Source organism: Scardinius erythrophthalmus, assembly GCF_964197995.2.
Source record: "Scardinius erythrophthalmus genome assembly, contig: HAP1_SCAFFOLD_49, whole genome shotgun sequence".
Lineage (NCBI taxonomy): Eukaryota > Metazoa > Chordata > Actinopteri > Cypriniformes > Leuciscidae > Scardinius > Scardinius erythrophthalmus.
The window spans coordinates 310,537-333,000 of NW_028296541.1; the positions used below are offsets into that span (position 1 = coordinate 310,537).

Below are 22,464 nucleotides of genomic sequence, written 5' to 3' on the forward strand. Positions count from 1 at the left end.
TAATAGTAATACTCTTAATGATCCATGTTCACTTGAAATAAGAGTTTAATATTTCATACTATGTCTTATATTTTCCTCCTATATCTCAACACTTGATATTCAATTCAATTCACATTTATTTGTATAGCGCTTTTCACAATACACATCATTTCAAAGCAGTTTTACAGAGTCCACATTACAATTTAGAGTGATCTGTTATTAGATGTCTGTCTTAGATGTCTAAGTTATATATTTCAGAAATGTACAACAAATTCACTTTAGCTAAAAATTTATTTAAACAATGAATACTTGTTTGTGTGATATCAACTGAAATCTACCAACTATACTCTTTGATTTTTCACTTCATACGTTTTAGATGGCTGAAAGCCAGTTTACAGTGAGTTTATTCTAATGCACCACGACTTTCCCATAGCTGCTACTTCCTCTCTTTACTGCTCTCTCAGGAGTATGTGGAAGGGGGAAAATAATGACCTTACAATGGAAAGGTCATGATACAACTGCTTTCTCAATAATTATTTAATGTTGATGTTCCAAGTCCATATAGACGCATGACAAAACGGGGGGAAAACAATGAGCCATGTTCTATAAAAATAAAAATAAAACTGAGTTGAAATTAAATTAGACAGAAAATTCACATGTAATTTAGATGTTGAGATATCATTTGTTTAGGCATTTAGCCTTTTTAATCAAGCAGGATTCCAGTTTGTGTTCCCTGAGAAGCAGCTCTTTTGTCATGTATGTGCACTACCTATTGTTCCATGACTCCAATAAGATGTAACTGTAATTTTGATTCATCACTTTTTTTATGAAGATCTATGTTTAAAAAAAAATAAAAAATACTGCTTGTCACTAGTATGAAGAATTTGTTTGTGTAATGTAGGTTATGGAGACCAAAGACATGCTGTATATTGTGACGGAGTATGCCAAAAATGGAGAGATGTTTGGTAAAGAGAATCTTTTAATTACCTACAAATCTGTATTTTTTAGGCTTTTATGTCATTGCCTCTCATGCTGGTAACTAATACTGCTATTATCTTTCTCTTTCAAAGATTAGGCTATCTTACCTCAGTTGGTCATCTAAGTGAAGCAGAAGCTCGTAGGAAGTTCTGGCAACTCCTTGATGCTGTAGAATATTGTCACTAGCACCAATTTGTACACAGACCTGAAAGCAGAAAATTTACTCCTGGACGGTAACATGAATACAAAACTGGCAGGTAAGAAAGATCATGTAGCCTACCTCTATTTTCATCCATCCATCCATCCATTTTCCAAACCACTTATCCTCTGTAAGGTTGTGAGTCGTAAAAATATGATTGCATGTAAAAATTATGACAATCAAACAAAAAGTAAATTTATCCATTGACCATTGCCATAATTATTTCCATTTCCAAATGCAGTGGTTCTCCCCGTTCCTCACGCCACCCCAAACATTTATGAATTTACTATAATGGGCTACACATGCATATATGAAAGTATGGTAATGTTTATTGTATTTATTTACAGAAGTATATTATATCGTACCTCAAACTTCTTTGATAAGCGCTACTGGAGTCTGTGTGTGATGACATTGCAGGCAGTGGCGTAGCGCAAATCCGCAAACTAACATTCCCAAGTGAAGTGAAGTTCAAGTAGTAGGGAGTAGTGAACAATGCATATAGGACACAGTATGCAGAACGGGAGGAGGGGGGGTTGGGTGCTGCAGGACCGGGATTGAGAAACACTGCACTAATGAGAGTGTGAAAAGTGTTGTAAGAGACCTTATTGTTATTAAAAGTACCTCATTTAGAGACATCAAATGGCTAATGTACAGTATCTCTTTGTATTTCTTCAGACTTTGGTTTTGGGAACTTCTATCCGCCCCAGAAGTCTTTGAGGGGAAGGAATGTGAGGGACCACCCTTGGATATCTGGGTAAGATCTTCAGCTTTTTTATAACTGTTCTGACCCTCTGAAAATTTCCAGAATGTCCTCTTTGACATTAAGGAAACATCTGAAATGTGTCTCTGACTGCTTCTTAGAGTCTGGGAGTATTGTTGTATGTATTGGTTTGTGGCACACTACCTGTTGATGGCACCACTCTCCTTGCCTTAAGAAGAAGAGTCACTGACGGACGCTTCAGAGTGCCCTTCTTCATGTCACAGGGTATGCCTCAATATAGAAGGCTCCTCCTATACTGTATATAGAGGGGCATACAACATTTACATATATAGTTCCAGCACCATTCTCATGGTCGACCTTAACTGTGTATTAATTTTCAATATTTTAGTTGGACTCTTTTCTCATGGACTGGTGTGCTGAAATCTGGTGTCTTTAGCCCTTCTTTCATTCTTGCTCTTTCCATCATTCTACAGACTGTGAAAGCCTTATACGGAGGATGTTGGCTGTTGAACCTACCAAGAGATTCAGTGTGGCACAAATAAAACAACATCGTTGGATGCAGGCTGATCCCTCTGCTATATGCCATTTCCCTTTACACTTTTCCTGTCTTGAGACTCATCTCCAACAAGGGACTTACAATGAAGCAGTTCTGAGTATTATGCAGACAGTGGGCATTGACAGGAAGAGAACCATAGAGGTGAGGAGCCCAGAGATCAAGGTCTGTGTGGGAAAAGACAGCTTAATTCACCTTAAAAAAAAAAAATTCTGTCATTATTTACTCACCCTCATGTCATTCTGCGAAACAAAAAAGAAGATATTTTGAGGAATGTTGGTAACCAAATGGAAGTACTATTGACTTCTAATATATAGTGAAAAAACACACTGAGACCTTTCTCAAAAATTTATTTTATTTTCCACAGAAAAAAGTTATACATGTTTGAAATGACATGAGGGTCATTAGATTATGACAGAATTGACCATTCCTTCAAGTCTAAACAGGGTTCCCACGGGTCCTTGAAATCCTTGAAAGTTTGAGAATCTGAAAAATTCAAGGCACTGGAAAGTTTTTGAAAATAAACATACATAGATACAGGTCATTGAAATTGCTTGAATTTATTTTGTGTAATAGGTTTTCTGGAAAAAAATCCATATTATTTGTATTTTATTTATATATTATATTATTTATATTATAATATAAATATTTATATCAATATTTTGCCAACACTTCATGGCCTATCATGCATACTAGCTTGCTTGATTTACGTTAGTTACGCGCATTTACGTGTTATGTTAAGTGTTTCCCGCATGTGGTACTTTGTGTTGTACGTTGCCATGATGTTCACATGCGCACAAAACTACTACGATGGTACCTCAACGTTTGTTGTAGGACGCAACAAATGTGTCCCCACGTTAAGTCAATTTGAGGGTATTGGACCTGGAAAGTCCTTGAATTTAAAGTTAACCAAGGTGTGGGAACCCTGTCTAAATTAGGGGTCTCCAACCCTTCTACTGGGTGTGTTTGAAATCGCCCCCTATACCCTCATTCACTATTCCCTACATTACTCCACATATAGTCCCCATGAAGGAGTGAATGACAACGAGTGAGCAAATTCGGACACTGAGTGCGCCGGAAGAGCTGCAGCTTTTGCATAATTTGTGCTTGCTGTTTAATAATCTTTTGAAACTAAGCAAACTGGCAGCTCTAGTAGTAATGAAAATATTTATCTTGAACTCTGTCATGGAAACTAGCATGTATAAACCTTACTTAAACAATTTAATAATCAATTAAAAAGGAATTTATACCTGTATCATGTAATGCCAGTCTGATTTTTGTGAAGTCAGACTCATAGACCTTGGTTAAGCTTGGCTTTGTCCTGCATGCATATATATTAATTCGACAATGGCATTGTGCGTTTGATCTGAAGACAGATGTGACATGATACAAGTATTTAATCCTTCAAATATTGGGTTACACATTCATTGTGTCATTTGTACTGGGACAGACAGATGAAGACTAGTAGCTCAACACTATACAGTAGCTTGATTATAACATGTATACGCATGTACTTACCGAGCATCACTTTATTGACTAAAAACATGCCTCTGTATTCAGTCTCTTCAGAACAGTAGCTTCAACCATTTTTCTGCTATCTACTGCCTGCTGTTAGAAAGAGTGATGAAGCATCAAGCACTGCAACAAAACTGGCTGAAAGTTCGGGGTCACAATCCTTCAGCAACAATGCTGCCTTTGGAGGACGATCTTAGCACACTAGAGTACACATGCTCTGCTTCTGCTACCTGCCAGCTGGAGACTACAGGATATCAAAAGTCACAGCCTGGGGATCTAAAAAAGAGGGAGGAGGATGATCAGTCGATGATCAATCCTTCTTTGGGGTTCAGAAAATCACAGAGACACACGCCCTCAAATGCCTGTCCCTCCCAGAACTTTTCCTGCTTACCAAGTAAGTTTTAAGGAATCTCTATAGATATTTCATTAATTATGATTAGTCAGTTTATACTGGCTACAAGTACTGTGACACATTGAAGTGTTGCAGAATGTGTCTGACTCTATTTTATTAGTATTCCCTGTCCCTTGCTTTAGGTATAGTCATAGATCGTGTAGATGGTGCCACCTCAGACTGCTGCCTCAGGTCCATTCCCTCTGCTTCTACTAGTTCTTCTTTCACCACCCTCTGCACCCCATTAGAGATGGGCACTGACACCAATGGATGCATGACTCGGGGATTACGTCGTGTTCACAGATATTACTAGGGAATTCCGGCACTCACTCATCCACCCTTGGGCACCAGAGTTGTCTGCCCATACCCAGCTTTCCGGAGGGAAGGAGATCCTCAGATACCTCTCTTATACAAGGTCAGGGAAACAGTACACTGTGCACAGAGCAAATTATATCCTTGTTAAAGTAAACAATATGAATTAAACAATATTTCCTCTTTTTTTGTTAGGTGTGAAGGCTTTCCCAACTTATTTGAGGAAGAATGCCTGTATTAAGGGCCAGCTGAGTAAACCTTGGAGTAAACCTTGGAGTAAACCTAAGGTGCCTGTGCGACACGCAAAAAAAAGAAGATCAAAGGGCTTAATTGTATTGGATGTGCACTTATGTATTAAAAAGTACTGTATTTTCGGCACTATAAGGCACACTTAAAAGCCTTTATTTTTTTTTTCAAAAAAACGACAGTGCGCCTTATGCCTAGTTCACACTACATGATTTTAAGCCCGATTTAAGCCCGATTTGCAAGTTAACGAGCTCGCCGACAGGTCAGGCTGTAATCGCGTGCAAATCTGCGGGTGATCCGCGCTCGCCAATCTTTGAGTGTGAAATACTTAACGACGCATCAAAACCCCTCGCTGACACATCGCCGACGCGTCGCCGACGCCAGAAAAATATCTAGCATGCCAAATATCTGGAATTGTCGGCCGACTCGATAGCCTGTGGTGTCACGTGTCGCGACGAGCAACAGCCAATGATCATCTTGTTATGATATTACAAAAGCCCTTTGTATTTGTAACCATCGTTGCCAAACCACAACAGGCAGCTGCTTTTTCATTATAATGTTTTACTCACTTCCAAATCTCTATCTGACAGACAATCCCTGCTGCCCGCGTGTGCTTATCCATCCGTTCACCCATATTCTTTTTTTTTTTCTTTTTTTTCTTTCGGGGTTCTAAACAGATCATTGCACAAACAATATAGGCCTATATATATATATATGGGGTGTGCGTGTGCCGGTTTCAGAATTGGTGTGACGGTTATGACGTGAGTCAAATGACATAACTCATCGGTTATTATATTGCCTATTTCCTTTTTATTTTATAAATAGGCCTACATGCAATTGGTTGATGAAACATTTATTAAAATTAAGATACAATTTGTACAAAACGAAATTCGTTTTAAATAAATTATTTCTACAAAGCAAAGTGGTAAAAATCATGTCTCACGATTTACAAAACAAAAATTCATTAAGTGGTAAAAACCCAATATAGCATCTTATGATCCTATCTTTTATTACAATTGTTTTTGAGCTAAAATGTAATACACATCATATATGCACTGTATATGTTTCTTTTATCAAACATGTTTGGGGCCAGTCAAGGGGTAATTAAACTGCAAGATCAGTTATCGGTAATGATATTGTTTATTATTGCAAATGTTTATTGCTAATGTTTATTATTGGAAATGTTTTTCATTTGTTTAATAAATCTCATAATGATGGCACATCACTATATCATAGTCATAGCTTTTATTTCTATCTCAAATGATTGAAAGAATCAGTACAGTTGGAAACGTATAGACCAATAATAACACAGACTGTCAACTGTTTTTAATTAGTATTTAAACATTCTCTATAATAGAAAAGATAGAAATTTAAAAATATTTTAATAACACGTTTTTTTTGCGGTTATAGAGTTCTAATGACGGTGCTCAACTATATATATATATATATATATATATATATATATATATATATATATATATATATATATATATACCAACAATTTTGTCCCGCCGTCCATTTGCCATTGGAATGCGCCAAGACTTGTTGTCAGCTCCTGTAGTGTGTAAGCCCCTGTTGCAGAAGATTTACGTAGTGTCACATAGTCTGAACACCACAACGACTTCAAGACTCCAGAGCAAGTCATGTAGTCTGAACAGCACAGCGATCTGCCGACGTTTAAAGTTGTGTAGTGTGAACTAGGCATTATAATCCGGAGCGCCTTATATATGGATCGGGCGCCTTATGTTAATGTCTGTAAAACAACCGCTGACTTAAACCTTGTTTATACTTTCGCCTGGCACCGGAGCGCGAGCCTAAACTCCCCAAACAGACGAGGCATTTATACTTGACACAACTGTTTTGTTTTAGACTGAACAACAGACCATACAACTGATTTAGACGCGCAAACTGGGTGCCGGTGTGGCAGATTCGGCTCAAAGTCATGCATCTTCGGATGCGGAGGCGCGCGCGCTGTTACAATGACGTCATTTTTGCCGCGCGCGCACCTCCGCATCCGAAGATGCATGACTTTGAGCCGAATCTGCCCGAGCAGACGGATATTAGTTTTTTATTACCTTCGCGCTCATGCGGACGCGTCGAGTATAAATAAGGTTTTACAGCTCAGCCACTTGTTTTTTCATGTTTTTTTGCAAGTGGTAGATCTTGGTTTACATTTGGACTTTGGATGTGATCTTAGGCTTGAAAAGGTTGGTGACCACTGCATAACGCAAACCCAGTCAAACGTTTGACTGCAGTATCTTCTATTCTATGCGCCTTATAATCCGGTGCACCCTATATATGAAAACAGTTCTAAAATAGGCCATTCATTGAAGGTGCGCCTTACAATCCGGTGCGCCTTACGCCGGTTTCACACCGCAAGCGTCAGCGGCGCGTGAGCAGCACGTATTTTTTTCGGCGTCCATGTTATTCAATGAGTGCATTCACATCGCACGCAGAAGCGGCGCGGCAGCGCGTAGCAGGAGCAGAGCAGGAACAGCAGTGCAGCGATAGTTTCGGCGCCCAGTCTATTTTTAACGCGCCGCTTACGCCGAATTAAAGTGACACGCATTGATCAAGGCCAAAATACACCGCAGTTTTACCCCAAAAGCGCATTGATGATATCTATTGTGTTTTAAACAGTCACTCAAATGACCAACAGCAATTTAAAAAGAAAACAAATGTCCAAAAACAAACTTGTTGCCCCAACAATAAAAACAAAGACGAATCAAAAGTTATACAAATGAAATGATTAATAGAATAAGCTTCTTGACAAGTCTTTTCTCTTAAATGTATTTGAAAACGAAATAAAGCAATGCCAACTCACCCTGATTATAGAGTACTCTGTCTGTACACAACCCGCGGTTCAGCCGCGCGTAACAAACGCTGCCAGTGTGAAAGCAAAACGCGCGTGTCCTGCTCCTGCTCACCATACGCACTGCTCCTGCTCTGCTCACGCTCTGCTATCGCGTGCAGTGTGAAACCGGCGTTATAGTGCGGAAAATACGGTATATTTTTAAAAACCTGTACTTGCAGATAATATAATATTAATGAAATAAAAGGCCCCTTTTACGACTATGGTTCTTAACACACTTAAGTACACTTTTAAAAAGTAGACTTTGTACTAATGCCAAATTTTTTACTGTAGTTATTCATATTACATTTGAAGTTAATATATTTGATTTGTACTAAATATCAACTGTATCATTAGCAATGTGTAATTACAAACATGTTCAAATGCATGACATAGCCTACAAGTTTCAGTAGAAATTTTAATTATATTTTAGTTTCCCATAAAAACTTGTCAGTACTTTCAGCAGTACACTTATATTTCAAAGACGATAGAAGTAATTATGAAAAGATACACTGTAAAGATGTACTTAAGTCCTTCTTTAGTGAGTCAAAAAAGCACCCTTAAGTGCATTTAATATAAATGTAAATATATTTTAATTTAATTGGGAATAAGAAATGAAGTGTCCAAAAACATTACATTCAGTTTGCACTTAAGTTTTCTTTTAAAGTACATTACTTCTCTAATAAGTAACTTCTCTTTCAGTAGATGTATTTGTTTTTCATGAGGGTACTTTCACCCTCATAGAAGGCATTACAAATTTATTTGTAAATTTCAAACAGCTGAAATCAAATACCTATAGCCTCTTTATTTTTGTATTTTAGGATGGTTCCCTTTCAGTGCCATTAGAGCCAGCAGCAGCTTCTCCCAGTGGCCTCTACTTCTTATGTTCCATTGAAAAAAAACACAGGCCTAGATTCACAGAGCTTTTTCATGCCACCTCTTCCCCCACAGTATCAGAGGAAACCCATTAGTCTCTCCGCCTGCTTGCTCCCACCGCAATCAGCTCCTTGCCACTCTCAATTTTCTCTTTCCTCTTCTTCCTCCATTGTGGAACCAGCCGCAAAGCTTCTTGAGACTCGACTGCAGATTACTCCACAATCTCAGTCTCTGCCTCAGGCTGGGATTTACATTGGTATTGTATTACCCTCAGTTGAGTGACCCTGATTTTATCCAGGACCTTTATAAATAAAATATAGTTTAGTTTGTGTCACAATTGAGAGTTTAAGAGTGAGTGAATTGACCTGACTAATAAATAAATTACTAACTAATAATAAATAATTGCTGTGTTTGTAAAGAGGCGAATAGTTTAACTGATACATCATATTGCATTGTTGTCATGATTGTAGTTGCTTAGTTAATGTCCAGAAAATGGTGTGAATATTAGTATTATAAACAGTTTTCTTGTTGTTGTTTTTGTATTATAATTTATTTGGTACCAAAAATTATTAATAATTGACAGTTACTTTAGTTGTGGTTCATACAGTGATTGGTTTAGTTAGAGCTTGACCGTTATTATACAGTAATTTAGGGGGCATTGCTGTTTTTAATAGTGGAATACTATGCATGGGGTTATTAGTTTATTAAAACAGAGATCTGTAATATCTTCTTTTTTTTCTTTTTTTTTTTTAAAGCAAATAAATTTCAAATGTTTTTATCACTTGCTTCTTTTAAAAAGTAATTTTAAAAATAACACACTTGCATTATTGGCTTGCATATTACCAGTCCATTGAAAAGTGGTAACCTGCGTTGGTATCTAAATTAAATTCCAGTTAATTTAGATGTCATTAGTTAACATTTATACTGTAGGTTACCATACATGTTCCATATTTAAAGATTTAATCTACTGGCAACACAGTTTTACACAAAAACATACTTAACGTATAGCCCCCCTTGAAGGGAAATGCCAATAGTCAATAGAAAATCAATCAGTAGCTCTTATGACAAAGTGCAGATGGCAACGGGTTTAAGAAAGCTTTAGAAAACATTTTGGATTGTTTTCATATACCAGTTCTCACCAGTTCAATAAGAATCTGGATATGTCTTATTTGTAGTTATATTCATCTATGCATCATTCAACTTGTCCACAATAATATAATTTAATTATGATGTATGGTGTGACTAGTATTGTATTACATAGCATTAAAAAAAGACAAACGTGGTGTGTCTAATGGTTAATGGTACAACTTTATTTTTTAAGCATTTTTTAGTAGACCCCTGAGGAGTCTGTAATCAGTAGAACAGGGCTAAAACCTACAAGACAGGAAAGAGTCAATGACAAGAGAGGTCTAGAAAAGAGGTCTTGACACAGGTAAGAGAGGAAGCAGAGGTCTGAATTGTGCCAGTGATGGAATCTCTCTCAGATCAGAAATCTTCAAACAGAGCAATTTTAAACCAAGCTCTCCACCTTCCCTTGACAACCTTTCATTTAGTTCTCCAATTGATCCTATACAGTAAAGGATTATGCTTTTAAATCATAATTACCCTCATAATATATTGCCAAGGATGACAATGACTGTTTGCCACTTAACATCTGACTAGAGAGAAGGGTAGAGGGTTGAGTAAAGAAACCTTACAATCTTTCACTTCAATCTTTAAGACCCCCAGCCAATCATCCTGATCCATTACCTGTGTGAATAGCATGTAATTAAAAAATGAAAACAATCATAGTGGATTTTAGCATAGTAGATTTTTAGCTAGTATAGTCTAATGAAAGAAGGTATTAGGCCAGATATACACTGACACCCTTTGAGGTGGAAGAAAGGGCTTGTTTAATGATAGACAAATAAAGGATTTGCTTAAATCCACCTTTAGATGCCCCAAACCCCTGGGACCCCCACTCACACCTCCAAACCACCACCTGGCTGTGGGGTGCTGCCCGTCTAGGAGGAGGAGCCTGAGTTGGTCTTGTCCTCGCGGGTAACAGGGATGATGCGGTCACCGCGGCCAGCATCTATGCCACCAGTCTTGGGTCCACAAAGAGTGAGCAGGCCATCAGCAGACAGTGAGCAGTTGATGGCAGACTGGTCCACGTTGGAAGGCAGACGGTAGCGACGGCGGAACTCACGGGAGATGTAGCCATGATCATCCTGAAAGCCAACCATGCAATAGAAACAGAAAAATATAGGAAAAGGCCACATATTCATAAACCCATCATACACAGATATTATTTTTATTATATTACAGATTATATTAACACGTATTACAATAACACGGTAACACAATAACACTGAAGAGGAGCCTGTTCTATTGAAGTAAAGCTTTATTCAACTGAGTTTAAATGAATTGATATATAAATATATATATATATATATATATATAGAGTGGTGTGCCGTCAGAGCCAGCAGGGCCTTCTCTGCTGGCCCTGTCAAAATAGAAAAAAATTTTTTTTCAAAAATTAAATTAATGTGTGTCTGAACATGTCTAAATTCAATTACTGTCTATCAGTACGTTACAATTATATTTCCAGAAAGAATATGGTTATTTTTTGTGAGTCTGAGCTGGATTTTACATATATGTCATCTAAACGCAGCTCCGTGGACCAGCACTAGTAGTATAGCTAGCCTTCCGTTGAAGCTGCCGTTTTCCATTTGATCATATCTTTGACTGACGTGTTTTATCAGCCAATCAAATTGAGATGCGTATGACAGAACGCCCCAGAGGCCCAGCGATGTGTCGACGGCTAGCCCGCGCTGATGTCATCGACATGGGTGGGCAGATACAATACATGTTTGTGTACAATAACAATTTTCAGGAAAAATAACATTACGATGTCCAGAAATAAATTTCATTAGTACATTGGGTCATTTTGGGTACATTTGTCATTCTAGATCTACTAATATTGTTAGTACCGAGAATTTCCACGTGACTAAATACATTGATACTTTTATAACTTTTGTGTACTGCGATGGTCTAGTGGTAGCACTTTTGCCAAGCGTGTCAGAGGTTCTGGGTTCGAATCCACACTCGTATATATATATATATATATATTTTTTACCGAATATGTTCATCAGTGGTTGTATATCAAGCAGGGCGTTTGCATTTTGTTTTGTAAGATTTCAACGAATAGAAAGTCTTCGCAACGGCGATAGATTGAAGCGCGCATCTGAGTGAAAACTGTGCGCGAGCCACAAGAGAACACTGGATCCGCGCCACTGATAACAGCGGCAACGAGCACTCAGCTTGAACAACACATTTCAGCGCTAGAATGCATCTTATTCAACAAACAAAAATGAATGTCCTGCTAGTTAACCGGAGATGTTTTATTTATTTGTATTAGGTAACTTACATCCGTGCGCGAGATGTTTCAGCTCAGCTTTTATAATGTACGTGCGTGTGCGCTGAGGTTGAAGATCAGCTGTCTCGTCGTTGATGTTACGCAGTGCATACAGTGCATGATTGTATTTTGCATTGGGGTGGGGGGGTGGGGGAGTTAGATCGTTACTGAAGGCCCTGACTGAAACCCCACGGTACGCTACTGTATATATATATATATATATATATATATATATATATATATATATATATATATATATATATATATATTTATATATACTACTGGTCAAAAGTTTTAGATCGGTAAGACTTATGTTTTTAAAAGAAGTCTCTTCTGCTCACAAAGGCTGCATTTATTTGATAAAAAACAATAAAAAACAGTATTATTGTGAAATATTATGACAATTTAAAATGACTGTTTTCTATTTTAATATATTTTAAAATGTAATTTATTCCTGTGATCAAAGCTGAATTTTCAGCATCATTACTCCAGTCTTCAGTGTCATATGATCCTTCAGAAATCATTCGATTTGATGCTCAAAAAACATTCATTATTATTTTCAATGTTGAAACCAGTTGTGTAATTTTTTTTTTCAAAGTTCTTTGATGAATAGAAAGTTCAAAAGAACAGCATTTATTTAAAATAGAATATTTTCTAACATTATAAATGTCTTTACTGTAACTTTTGATCAGTTTAACTCATCCTTGATGAATAAAAGTATTGATTTATTTTATTTCTTTCCCCCAAAAATAAAAATAAAATTCTTACTGACTCCAAACTTTTGAACGGTAGTGTTTAATGTTGCAAAAGCTTTAGATTTCAGATAAATTGAACTTTCTATTCATCATAGCATCATGAAATAAAAATGTAAAAAACTTTTTTCAACATTGATAATAATCATAAATGTTTCTTGAGCATCAAATCATCATATTAGAATGATTTCTGTAGAATAATGTGACACTGAAGACTGGAGTAATGGTGCTGAAAATTCAGCTTTGATCACAGGAATAAATTACACTTAACTATATATTCACATAGAAAACAGCTGTTTTAAATTGTAATAATATTTCACAATATGACTGTTTTTGTTTGTATTTTTAATTAAATAAATGCAGCCTTGGTGAGCAGAAGAGACTTCTTTTAAAAACATTAAAATCTTACCGATCTAAAACTTTTGACCGGTAGTGTGTATATATATATATATATATATATATGAAGAGTTCAGATGCAAAAGCCTCTAAGTGCCATCTGAAATTTTCTTCTAGAATGATCTTTTTTTTATCAAGCTTGTATATTTAAATTCAGTAACTTCACTTAAATGGCAATGAAAATTACCTATTAATTGTCATTTAAGTGAAATTACTGAACTTAAATATACAAGCTTGATAAAAATCATCATTCCATAAGATTTCAGATGGCACTTAGAGGCTTTTGCTTTTGCAACTCTTCATATATATATATATATATATATATATATATATATATATATATATATTAGCTTATAATAGAATTATAGATCATAATTAAATGAATAATAAAGTAATAAAGTAAAGTGTTAAAGTATATCAAAGTAATCCATCAAGAGGTTGACACCCAACTCTGTTGACACCCAACTGTTCCAACTCTGAAGACAACCATTTTCATTTATTAGAAATTTTCTCCTACATTGGTCTGAATCTTACAAACCTGTTTACAGGATCTGTTACTAGTTTGATCCTGATTACATTATTGTAGATTTGAGGCCATATACTGTAACTCATAACCGTATGGAGTACGGTTCAACAAGCACTGGTGAAACAGTAGTCACCGATTTAGTGAACAGCTTGTTCAAGGCATTTTAGCGCACACTCCACCAGTAAAGCCTGGAAAAGATTACCCAGAAGTTCTTTACTGGCTTTTGGGACTCCAAATAGGGTGGCAGGCTATGACGCAGAAGTGACGTCAATCTGACGCAAACATTCTGAGAGATCTGCTCACTTTTTCCTCATCTGTGCCTCCCTTAAAGGGGTGGTTCAGGATTTTCAACATCGGACCTCATTTTCAAGTGAGCCTGTTTGTCATTCATCAGTGGAGACAGTTTTCAAAAAAAATCATCCAGTCCTTACTTTTGGATAGTTCGCTGGTGCTAGGCTAGCGCGAGTCAACGGTAGATGCGTTAGCCTGCCATTAAAAACAGTTTTACCCACTCCACAGTACACCAAAAGCAAATAAATTATATAACGCCAGACTATCGATGTAAATGTCTGTTGAGAGAATAATGTTAGAATTCAAACTACACTTGCATCTCAATGATCGCATTACATTTACAGAAACTAGTTTCTCAGCAGTGGCGGAATTTTACTTTGCTCCGGTTAGTACTGCGCCGAAAAGTAAACACAGAAAAGAAGCGCACTACAGTCGGGACGTCTAGCTAGCTAGTAGTAGTCTCGGTTGCCTAGGTAACTTAATATCACTCCGCCGCTGCTGTAGACTGTGCTAATAAACACAGGAAACAAAGTATAACTATTGCAATGCGATGAAAGGGTAGTTTTATTTCTAACATTATTCTCTCAACAGACATTTATATCGGTAGTCTGGCGTTATAATTGATTTGCTTTTGGTGTACTGTGGAGTGGGTAAAACAGTTATTAATGGCAGGCTAACGCATCTACCGTTGACTCACGCTAGCCTAGCACCAGTGAACTATCCAAAAGTAAGGACTGGATGAATTTTTTTGAAAACGGTCTCCACTGATGAATGACAAACAGGCTCACTTGAAAATGAGGTCCGATGTTGAAAATCCTGAACCACCCCTTTAAGGCTACTGAAACATGAATAAACCCACCATGCTGAAAAAGTGGCTATGGGGGGAGGATGGAGATGATAATAATAGAAAAGGAACTGAAAAGAAAAAGTCAACTGGGAAAAAAATGGGAGGAGATGTGCAGTGCTGGGTAGCAACTGATTACATGTTATCTGGATTACGTACTCAGTTTAAAAAAATAATAATACTTGTAATTAGATTATATTACATTTTAAAATGTTTGTAATCAGACTACGGTTACTTTTTTGTTGTTGATTACATGAATACATGTTATTCTCACAAATTATTCATAATTCATTGATTCTCCCTACCACTTCATTTTACTGAAATTAATTGAATTGCACACACAGACAAACCACTATTCATGAGCCTATCACTGAAAACTGAGACCCACACAGCATTTGATCACTGGATTTACAGAAATCATTTCACTTTTAAGAAGTGTTTTCTTAACATTGCAACACTGCATCTAATCAGCTCCTTATAACACACTGAGTCATTTAAACACGTGTTACTGTTTTTGGAAAGCTTTTGTCTTTCAAACAAGGCTGTCAATAATAAAAAAAATAAGTCAATAATAATAATAATAATAATAATAAAAATCTAATTAAGTTCAACAACATTTTCTTTAAAAAAAAATGTTAGTAAGTGATTTATTTTGATTTTTTTTTTTTTTGTTTTTTGGTAATGTTATTTGGAATCTGTAACCGACTACAGTTAGTAACCTACCCAGCACTGGATATGTGAGGTGGTAAAAGAGAGTAATGCAAAGATGAATGTGCTTGGAATGGCTGATGTGTTTTAAAATAATTATCTCATAAAAGCTTAAATAATCCAAAAGATTTTTTATTTATATTAAAAAAAGATTTCACATATAAAAATATTACTTGCTCCCTAAATTTCAAATAATTTATTTTGCTTCTATAAAAAATATTTCACTAGAACAACTGGTACTGCATTGAAATATAAGCAGTCTACTTCTGTATGACTTCCAAAGAGTTTGCTAAATGCCTGTCTGTGAAAATTCAGGGTCTTATTTATTTAAGATGATGTGATTTCATGAAATCATGAATTATATCATGAACTAATCATGAACCATGCACTAAAGTTATAGAATAATTAATTAGTCATGTTTAATTACACTCACTCCTATAGTTGTTCTAGATATCAAAGATGTTCATTTCTGACTATGCGATGCATATGAAAGTTGCGATTTTTAGAGAGAAGAATTCAGACTGATCCACTGACAAGAATTTATCATAGGCTACTGCATTTGTTACACTATTTAATTCTTCCAGACTGTTGAATACACACATACAAGCACTTACAGTGATGTGAATAAGTGTGGATACCCATGCTAAAGTTGCCTAAAAAGAGGAATAAAAAATCAACTTTTGGAAATTGATCTTAATGCCTTAATTTAAAAAATGAGGAAAAATCCAACCTTTAAGGACACCAATTTTCTTTGTGAATGAATAATGTATCGTAAATAAATAAATGTTCTTCTTTAAAATACAGGGTGTATAAGTCAGGACACCCCTATGTTAAATTCCCATGATTTAGGGCAGGCAGATTTTTATTTTTAAAGGCCAGTTATTTCATGGATCCAGGATACTATGCATCCTGATAAAGTTCCCTTGGCCTCTGGAATTAAAATAGCCCCACATCATCACATAGCCTTCACCATACCTAGAGATTGGCATGGGGTACTTTCCATAAGATCATCTCTCAATGCAAATCAAACCAGCTATTAGGCTAACTGAAATAAAACCATGCCAATCTCTAGGTATGGTGAAGGCTATGTGATGATGTGCGGCTATTTTAATTCCAATGACCTTAAAGGTTGGATTTTTCCTCATTTTTTTAATTAAGGCATTAAGATCAATTTCCAAAAGATGAATTTTTATTCCTCTTTTTAGGCAACTTTAGCATGGGTGTCCATACTTATTCACAACACTGTATACTATTATACTGTTGTACTGTTCACTGTTCATAGTTCACTGCACACTGAACAATTAGATGGAAAACAAACTAAATCACTGTAAATGAAGCATCATACACAAACTTCAGAGTCGGATTAAATAATGATTCACTACTATGTTCAACTACCAACTTTCTCCCACTATAAGAAAAAATCAGCACAGCAATTGATAAGAACAATCGGATGGTTAATTTAATTTAATTGCGAGTTTCTAGTTGCTAACCTCTCTTGAGAAGATAAGAATAGATTATCTGTCCTGTTGTAATGAGCCATTACCTCACCTGTCTTTCTGCATGCTTGCCCTCGATCTCCACATAGTCATCTGTCACCTTGACATTGAGCTCATCAGGAGAGAAGTGTTTCACATCCAGGTACACTGTGAATTTGTCTCTGTCAGACCTCACCTGAAAAAGTGTCAAGCAGTGGAGTTACATCAACATGGTGTCAATTGTAGTTTCACAAGTTCACACTTACATATAATCAGATAAGAGTAAAGAGTATGCATATTTGACGTGCTGTCCGAGAGGAGGGCTCCGAGCTCAGAATTGTGCCCGAACCCAGAGGACTCCCACCATATCTCTGGCCGGGATAAGAACAATCGAGAGTGAGGAGTTGGGGTGGTGGAGGGATGCTGGAAAACTGTTGTCCAGCCTTCATATTTACCATGTTTGGGTTGAATGTACTTTTCTGCTAGGACTAGGTGATACTAATACTGTATATGCTGTTTGCCAAAAAATGATTAAATTGATTAAATGATAATCAAACCTGTGTTGGGCTTTAGCATCAACAATGGCATTATAAAATTCAAAATCTTCTCAATTCGCAATAAAGAATTCATACCTCAGAGATGCCTGAATTGGAGGAGTCCAGGAAGTTGCGGAAGAGTGAATGTCGATAGTAAGGGCTGATAGTTGAGGCAGCGAAGGGGAAGAGGTCATAGTCGAACAGGCCTTCTCCAAAGAACTGATCAAAGAGACGGGTGGGATAGCCCATGTTGCGTCTGAACCAGGGGTGTTGGATGGCAATATCCATAATGTCAGGCTTGGAAACTCTCAACTTTGATTAGCTAAAGTGGACTGGCAAATCTCAGCGATTTGAGTCTGACTGTGACTATTTCCACTTGATGTTGAGGAAACTTTTGAAGGAGAAGATGTAGACTGAAGGAGAGTACGAGGAGGCTGATAGAGGCTGGTACAGTAGACAAAGATCCCCAAATGATGTGTGCCGTCCTCAATGGAGAAAACCCCCTGGTTATATACCTGTGCTTCAGAAAGAGGGGCTTACAAGTGGATCTCTCTGGAATGGCATTATCTCATGGTGGGAACAGTGCTGTCAGCAGAATTGGTGGGGTGCACACTGACCTGAGAATGACAGCTTTGAATGGCTCCCGGCAATACTCTGGTGGCCAGCTATCACCGGAAAATGTGCCTGCCAAAACAAACCAGACCATACTGATTAAGTGGAGTGGCTGCAGAACTTTACTAATGGTACTAATGGTGTGTTATGGCCACTTGGTTCACCTGATGTTTCTTAGGCCTGACTACTTTAAAAGTACAGGTCTTCAGATGCTTATTTCCTCCTCAAAATTGAAGCTTCACTAAAATGTTAATTTGTTAGTTGTTAGTCTGCAAAATTCTATTGAAACCGACGCTAAAATTTCCTCTTTTGGCACTGTTACTACAGAATACAAATTACATAACATCCTGAATCACATGTGCACTACAGTTAGTAAAGAGAGGGATTAGTGCAGGGAATGTAGTGAATGACTGCAATTCCCATGCTCTGCAGAATCAAACTAAACATCAGTATCATGTACATATTTTTAAACCTTTAAAGCCTGACATATAAACTTATATTCAGAAAAATCTTTATTTTTATTTTTTTTAAATAAAAGTTTATTGGACCATCAGACAAAATATTTTTTTTAAAACAACTTTTTTTAAGTATCATATTTAATACATCAGGCTTTTATGGGTCATGTAGTATGATATGAGAATATGAGGCTCACACTAAAAGCGCATAAAATGTATTCAGATGCCCAAACTGAGCAAAAATATTTTGTGCAATAATTTGGTGCAGTTGCTGATGTTTATAACAGACTACTCACATAAAGTGTTTTAGTTTTGTGAACAAAGCTCTGTAGTTTTGATTGTGGAGGGGCAAATCATATAATATAATGAGATTGGATATATGAATGAGAGATACAAATAAACGTTCTTCAAAAGCATGTGTATCATAATTGTATCACATTTTAACATGATTTTTTAAAAATATGTATGGATAATCAAGTAAATCTGAGTTGCTTCAGTCCAGTGTTCATCTTGAAATATCATTAACAATATAAAAGGTATTCTTACTTTAACTTTATAAAAATCAGTCAAGTTTTCACCGCAAAAAGACACGTGTACCACGACCTAAAGTATAGACATTTTTAGAATTGTGGTAAAAGGCATCAGGCAACAGAAGTCATGTAGTAGATTGCATACAACAGGTTTTTCATCAAAGTTTTGAACATGTTGATCATTTAGATGCCTTAGAAATGTATGTATCAAATACGATACAGCAGGCTTATAGGGTTAAACATTCAGAACCATGGGCAAACAAACAAGATGATTATTGCACATAATGCAAAATAGATAAAAAAGTTTTAATACATTTTGAGAGCTGTATAAAACTGTTTGTATCAAGATTACTACAGTGAAGTGTCACTATATTTGATCTGGTCTCTACATACATTAGTTGATCAGTGATTTGATTTGATTTGATTTGAGAGTCAATAGACACTTACAATTCAGATTTGTATGGATTCTGTTTTATGCTCCTTTTTGGAGCTTGAAATATTTCAACCCCTTTGACTTTCAATGTATGGACAAAAGCAGTTGAAGCATTATTCATAATATCTTATTTTGTGTTATGCAGTAGAAGGAAAATCATACAAGTATGGAATGTTATGATAGTGAGTACATGATGACAGAATTTTCATTTTTGGGTGAGCTATTCGTTTCAGGATAATCCAGAGAAAATAGTAATAAATATCGAAATAATGCAACCACATGATTGTACCACGATAATTATTATCAATATGCATGTTCTCTATACTTTTTGGTAGCAGAACTGCCGTTTTTTCATGGTAATAATTTAATACTGCATATAGTAAGTGCATTGACACACATACACATGTACAGTGAAATGGCTTAGCAAAGGCTTTAGGTGTGGAATATTTAACTCAACTACTATCTGTCTGACCAATACAGCTTTGAACCCATAATTCCAATCCTAGATGTGATGACTTCCCCTCTGGTCTGTGGGGCAGCATTAGGGTAATCCCTGGGGGCTTTCACCTGGCACGCTGGTGAGGCTTAACTGTAAAACACCAGCAAGGCCCTTTTTCCATACCGCAGACTCAACAGCCTTGGCAAACAGCCCCAGCCGTGGGAGGGGTGAACCGGCCAATGGAGTGAGGATGGGCGACCAGACCACCGGATGAGTGGTTTAATCTTTGGCCAGGTTTCAGCTCAGTCAGCAGCTTTTGTTTGAAGCGTTTCTCAGTGGACTATACCATGAACGGAACTATTACAAGAGCTTGGGATGAAAGGATATTTTATGTCAGGCCTGGAGAGAAGATGCAAACATCTGTATCTTGCAAGTACCAGTATCTTATAGTCTAGATGCTGTTTATGGCCTCCATCCCATCCATTATTTGTTGATATATTATTAATTAGAAAATTAACAACATGTCCTAAATATAACATGTTTTACATATTCTCTACTAGACTTATTTCAGGACAAAAATATACTGTTGTTTAATTGAAAGATCTGTTATTTGAAGCTTTTTAAAATGGCTTTTACATTGTTCTTTCAGCTCATAGGTACTGGTCTCTCAACCGAGGTTGAGGAGACCATTTTACATTCCAGAGCTCCCTCCACGAGGAACCTGTATGCCCTGAAGTGGAGAGTGTTCACTTCTTGGTGTAGTGATCGTCGGCTGGACCCAGTTAACTGCCCAGTTGGTACAGTTCTGGAGTTTCTGCAAGAGCGGTTCACTGCAGGTCTATCCCAGTCCACTTTAAAGGTATATGTGGTGGCCATAGCTGCTTACCTATGGGTGGAATGTCTTTGGGGAGAAACCCTTTGGTATCTCGTTTTCTCCGTGGTACTCTGAGGCTGAGGCCTGCAGCTCGTACCAGGGTGCCGACATGGGATTTGGCCATTGTTCTGCAAGGCCTGTCCCTGGCTCCCTTCGAGCCTATTGAAGAGATTCTGACCTTAAAAGCGTTGTTCCTTCTCGCTATCACTTCTTTCTGCATGCTGCACCAAATAATAGGAGTTCTGCAAGCCTTGTCGGTTTTACCTTCATGCTTGGAATTTGTGCCTGGTATGGTCAAAACGTTTATTTACCCTAGACCAGGCTATGTTCCTAAGGTCCCCACAAACGTGGCTAGATCTATAATGCTGCAGGCCTTCTGTCCTCCCCCCTTCGATGATCCAGACCCAGAAAAGAATAATCTGCTGTGTCCAGTTAGGCCACTAAATGCTTAAGTCCACAGAGCTGCCCTGTGGCGTAAAACTGAACAGCTGTTAGTATGTTTCAGGCCCACCAACAAGGTGTCCCCAGCATCAAAGCAGAGAATGAGCAAGTGGGTGGTCAAGGCTATCTCTCTTGCTTATGAGTCGGTCGGACAGCCTTCACCTATGGCTGTCCGTTCCCACTCTGCTAGGAGTATGGTGGCCTTTAAGACCCTTATGTCAGGAGTTGCTCTCCAAGATGTTTGTGATGCGGCAGGGTGGTCCTCACCGCACACATTTGTAAGGTTCTATGCTTTGGACCTGGACTCTACACCAGGGTCCCAGGTGCTCACACAGGACAGTCACTTCTCGTTATGGTGGCGTTGGTATAGACGTTCCCACAGCGTCAATCGACGCAGCGCAAGTTCCCTTAAAAGAGAACGCCTCGGTTACGTTTGTAACCTCGGTTCCCTGAGGAGGGAATGAGATGCTGCATCACCTTGCCATACCGCCTACGTGCCTGTCAGCGTCTTAGTTCAGACTATAAAGAAGCTAGTGCTGCTTGGTTTGGGCAGGCTTTATAGTTTCCTGGTTCATGACGTCACACGCTTCTGACGTTCCGCTACACCATTGGACTGATTTCACATGTGCTCCAAGACGTATCACGCAGAGTGTTTCCACAGCGTCAATCGAAACAGCGTCTCGTTCCCTCTTCAGGGAACCAAGGTTACAGTTGTAACCGAGTCGTTATCCAGTAGCTATCACTCTCTTAACTGTTTATCTGCCATTTACTCACCTGATTTTCCCATTATTTCATCTGTGCAATATACTACTGGTTGGGTTCGCTAATCTGTCTGTGAGTCTGGTTTATATTGACAATACTAGGATACAAACTTTTTTATAACAAACAAAAGATTTGGTGGACAAAAATAAAACTACCCAGTTGGCCAATACTTTTATTAGTAACTGCAACTTTTTGTCAGCAGGTAAAACAAAGCAATACAATTCCATTGTCATAGTAATTTTAAACAAATAAATTGAATAACAACAATGCAAAATTCACAGCCATGGTCAATACAAACTATTTATGGCCAGTAAATTTAGTCAATTTACTAACATTGGCAAAATGATATTTTATACCCTGTTCTGATGCCTC

At 37.3% G+C, this 22,464-nt stretch overlaps 2 protein-coding genes across 2 annotated transcripts; one reads left to right on the forward strand and one right to left on the reverse strand.

Moving 5' to 3' along the window:
• Nucleotides 1-900: 900 nt before the first annotated feature.
• Nucleotides 901-6,118, forward strand: LOC308686232 (serine/threonine-protein kinase SIK1-like). The gene is made up of 8 exons (XM_081394596.1): nucleotides 901-944; nucleotides 1,050-1,214; nucleotides 1,832-1,910; nucleotides 2,018-2,141; nucleotides 2,351-2,574; nucleotides 3,991-4,339; nucleotides 4,480-4,751; nucleotides 4,844-6,118. Exons 4-7 carry the CDS (start codon nucleotides 2,132-2,134, stop codon nucleotides 4,647-4,649), a joined length of 753 nt encoding a protein of 250 aa, XP_081250722.1. The 5' UTR covers nucleotides 901-944; nucleotides 1,050-1,214; nucleotides 1,832-1,910; nucleotides 2,018-2,131; the 3' UTR covers nucleotides 4,650-4,751; nucleotides 4,844-6,118.
• A 4,506-nt stretch (nucleotides 6,119-10,624) lies between these two features.
• Nucleotides 10,625-17,834, reverse strand: cryaa (crystallin, alpha A; the record flags this gene model as incomplete). Its single annotated transcript, XM_081394595.1, has 3 exons — nucleotides 10,625-10,831; nucleotides 17,084-17,206; nucleotides 17,643-17,834. The coding sequence occupies 3 exons, from the start codon at nucleotides 17,832-17,834 to the stop codon at nucleotides 10,625-10,627; spliced, it is 522 nt and encodes a 173-aa protein (XP_081250721.1).
• Between the last annotated feature and the right edge of the window lie 4,630 nt (nucleotides 17,835-22,464).

Excerpts from the sequence above, each read along its gene's own strand:
- LOC308686232 (XM_081394596.1), top strand. Across the intron at positions 2,575-3,990 it reads ACAGGAAGAGAACCATAGAG|TCTCTTCAGAACAGTAGCTT; the intron begins GTGAGGAGCCCA and ends CTCTGTATTCAG. Across the intron at positions 4,340-4,479 it reads GAACTTTTCCTGCTTACCAA|GTATAGTCATAGATCGTGTA; the intron begins GTAAGTTTTAAG and ends CCCTTGCTTTAG.